Raw genomic sequence first — 4,307 nt, forward strand, 5'->3', positions numbered from 1 at the left:
AAATCGCACTACCCCATTCCCGTTCCAATCTGAAAGGCTAATATGCTCACAAATCTAATTCATAAAGCTATCTTTAAGTGTACACAATTTATTTTTGATACGTAAGTGCACACAATTCCTATATTAATGGAATGAATACTAATAAAAATGATAGTGTCACACAACTAATTCTAAAGAGGAGAAGAATCTAGAAACTCATAAGCATGGGTTTAAGCGTGCTGTCGTAATTTATAATTGACATCATCAAAATTGTAACTCTCTGGATTTCTTTTCGTGCCAATTACTTACTTTAATTGTCATTGCTTCCAACTAGTTTCAACAAACTTTTTTTTCTTTTTTACTCTAAATATATATAACCGCTAAAGTGTTAAAAGATGTTTTATTAGTCAAATGGCTGGCTTTAACTTTTATTATAGTGGAATTTAAAGTTAGATCTTTAAATTTAAATAGAATATATAAAAAATAATAGTTCAAAAAGAAGTCTAAAAAAGTCTTGCAAATAAGAAGAAATTAGGAAAGTCATTTATCTTACTTGTGAAGTATCTGCACTTTTTTTTTTTTTATTATTTCTTTATATATACATATGACTTGGTGATTCAACTTTTATATATATATATATATAAAAGTTGAATCACCAAGTATATATATAAAAGTTGAATCACCAAGTCATATGTATATATATTAGTCAAATGACTGGCCTTAACTTTTATTTTCTTATAGTGGAATTTAAAGTTAGATCTCTAAATTTAAATAGAATATATAAAAAATAATAGTTCAAAAAGAAGTCTAAAAAGGTCTTGCAAATAAGAAGAAATTAGGAAAGTCATTTACCTTACTTGTGAAGTATCTTCACTTTTTTTTTTTTTAGTTTCTTTATATATACATATGACTTGGTGATTCAACTTTTATATATATATGATTTTCTTTTATATTTTCTTTTATAATTTGTTTCTCTCACTTTCTACAATCTAACAATAAACTTAAATTTAAACTTCACATTTATTTAAACAATAAACTTAAACTTGAATAATTATTTAAATTTTATTTATTATATAATATATTTAATAATTATCTAAATAATAATATATTATATAATAAATATAGTTTAAAATATTAATGTTAAATATATTATATATTAAATATATTTAAGCTATTATTTAATAATTATTTAAAATAATATTTACTATCTTTCTTTATTAATTAATATTTTTTAAAATTATTAAATAATAATTTAAATCATATATTATATATTCATGAAAATGATTAAATATATAATATATGTTATCATATAATATATTTAATATTATATAATAATAATAATAACATAATAATTAATTTTATAAATGCGTTCATACATATATATAAACTTTTCACACCCCATACCCAACACACAACCAATAATTATTATTAATATTAAAAATTATATATCATTATGCAAATATATCATTATCAATATATTATTTATATCATATATATAATAATAATTTAAATATATAAAAAATAATTTAAATAATATATTATATATTAATGAAAATCATTAAATATATAATATATGTAGTCATATAATATATTTAATATTTATAATTACACAATAATAATTATTAACACAAAATATTATATATCATTATACAAATATATTATTAATCAAAATATTATTAATTTTATATAATATATCATTTATCATTAATAATTAATAATAAATTATATTTATAATATATTATTAATTATATTTATAATATATACATATATTTAAGGAGAGCACGAATCTATAAGCTGAAATTTCTTCTCCTAAGAACCAATTACTGAAAGATACCATTCCCTTAAATTTATGCTCCCCATCTCTTATAATATATGACACCGTTTCCAGATACCATACTAACCGAATCAAAACTTCCCTTGAAGTTACTCTAGTAAATATATTTGTACTCTACTGCGTTTGCTTGCAAGTAGTTCTCTTCTTTATTTATAAATACGTGTATCTGACACATGACTCGGTGATCCAACACAAGCATGTACCCAGTCATTCAACGTCATCATGAAAACATATGAAATCATACTTGCTATTATTTCAATAAGTTTGGCGATTCAGGTTCATTTTTGTGCAGCTGATGTGGGCACAGCAACCTTCTACGGTCCTCCATATGTCCGTAAGTATGATTAAATCAAGTGCAATAAACCTAATTCTCTGGTAGGTTGATTTTTTATTTGGAATTTGCAGCAACTTCGTGCTATGGATACAATCAGAGGCAATTTCCAGCCGGCAATCTTTTTGGAGCGGCTAATGACGCGATTTGGGACAACCAGGCTGCCTGCGGAAGAAAATACAGAATTCGATGTTTGAGCGGAACAAGTAACGACAGAGTTAATCCATGCAGACAAAGATCCCTTGTCGTAAAGATTCTGGATTACTGTTCTTCTGCTGGATGTGATAATGGCGATGCAACTTTTCATTTATCTGCGGATGCGTTTTCTCACATTGCTCATTCCTCTGCTAAAAAGATTAACGTCGAATACGAACAGTAACACTCCATCTCATCCCTACTTATCATTTACGATTATGACCATTGCAATTTTTATTTGAAAATGTATAGTGTTTGGCTGGGCATTTTGCGTACGAAGGGGTTTCTGAAATTTTGAATTTGTTAATGTATAGCTGATGTTTTTAATGTTTTGTTTTTGTATGTGCAGAGTCTGATGCAGCAGAATTCCTCACCAAGTTAAAGTTATGCGCGGCAAAAGCAAAGATCGATGTAGATCTACATTATGTAATTAATGTTCTGAAGAGAAAATAAATAAAGTATTCGTGTTACTTCGTTTCTTTCTGCCTCTTTTAAGGCATAAGTTGGTTATTATTTTGTCGCGTGATCTTTAAATGGAAGTTTGGGGCTATATTAGCAATGATAAAAAATAGAAAGATTATAGAATTCATTAAATATTTGTGTGTTTAATAAGGGGCTAAGACTTATTATTTGTTGGTGTTTTAAGATAGCTTGCACATGATGAAATAGGAAGATTATTGAAGGGATGGGTCAATTATTGTGAAATGATAGTTATTTTTTGGGGGTCATTCTTCAATATAAGATTTTCTATCACAGAGCTTGCATTTTCATTCTCATTATCAATTTAGTATTTTCATTCTCATTATCAATTGAGTATTTTCATTCTCAAAACCAATTTAGAAATGGTGGAGATAGAGAGCAATAAGAATAGGAAGGGTAGGAAAAGAGTGAGAGATTAGTGAAAAGTAGGGAGGAGATTAGTAAAAAGTGGTAGAGGAAAAAAAATGGAAAATAAATGTTAAATTCTAGTTTGCACATCTAGCTGTTTTCAAAGTGTGGTTTTGTAAAGAATGTGGTGGACTGTCATGTGTTGATAGAAACTATGAGTTCACTATTCATTGATTTAAGACAATTTATAGGGAAAAAAATGGGCTCACTATTATTTTGTGGCAACGAGGGATTTTATCTTTCATGTTGATGTTTTCGGGGCAAATAATTAGAATGAAGTTATTCATGATCACTATTTAGATCACTTTTGTCATTTCACAAATTGGTTGGAAAAATGCACAATGGCCAAAAATAATTGGTTGGGGGTATTTTTTGTCATAGAAAAATAAAATTAGGTAATAATGTTAGTGATGTTTAAGCTCGTTTAGGCCACTCTAGGCTTACATAATTTGATTAAAGTGACCATATCTTTCTCTTTTTTCTGTAGGATAATTTTCTAGACATGATGGTTCTATGGAATGTAGATATGATAAATATTTTTTTTTTGTAATTAATGAAAATTATTGTCCTTCGTGAAGGATTCAATGTATCGTATGTAACTAGAACTTGTTCTTGGTCACACCATCTTTGTAGCACCTTAGAATTTAACTCAATTTATATAACCAAAAAAATATGAATTTGAATTTATTAAAAAAGAAGGAAAAATGAATAAAATATTAATCAATTAGTGGACGTGTTATTCAATTTTCTTTGCCTTTTTCACACATAAGTTGGCTATTATTTGTTTCATAATCTCTATATAGGAGTTTTGGGCTATATTAGCAATAATAAATAGAAATATTAAAGGACACATAATTAAATATTTGTATGTTTGATAAGAGACAAGATTTACTATTTCTTGGTTTTTTATAGTAGTTAACAAATGTCAACAATGTTTGATAGTTAGCATGTGATTATAAAATGTTTGGCTTGAATAATTTCATACCTCTATACACTTATTTATTTGTTAGAAAATTATGAGATGACAATGTGTAAGGTCATTGCATGTTCCATATTAATAGGCATACTTGATGTCATAAC

General features: G+C 26.4%; 1 protein-coding gene across 1 annotated transcript; it reads left to right on the forward strand.

Moving 5' to 3' along the window:
• The first annotated feature begins 1,933 nt into the window (after positions 1–1,933).
• Positions 1,934–2,764, forward strand: LOC131037848 (EG45-like domain containing protein). The gene is made up of 3 exons (XM_057970080.2): positions 1,934–2,147; positions 2,219–2,519; positions 2,689–2,764. The coding sequence occupies exons 1-3, from the start codon at positions 2,036–2,038 to the stop codon at positions 2,693–2,695; spliced, it is 420 nt and encodes a 139-aa protein (XP_057826063.1). The 5' UTR covers positions 1,934–2,035; the 3' UTR covers positions 2,696–2,764.
• Positions 2,765–4,307: the final 1,543 nt, after the last annotated feature.

Source organism: Cryptomeria japonica, chromosome 3, assembly GCF_030272615.1.
Source record: "Cryptomeria japonica chromosome 3, Sugi_1.0, whole genome shotgun sequence".
In the NCBI taxonomy this organism is placed as follows: Eukaryota; Viridiplantae; Streptophyta; class Pinopsida; order Cupressales; family Cupressaceae; genus Cryptomeria; species Cryptomeria japonica.

Coding starts and splice junctions, on each gene's coding strand:
- LOC131037848 (XM_057970080.2), top strand. CDS start 2,036: ATGAAAACATATGAAATCATACTTGCTATTATTTCAATAAGTTTGGCG. Junction 2,148..2,218: donor CTACGGTCCTCCATATGTCC/GTAAGTATGATT, acceptor TGGAATTTGCAG/CAACTTCGTGCTATGGATAC.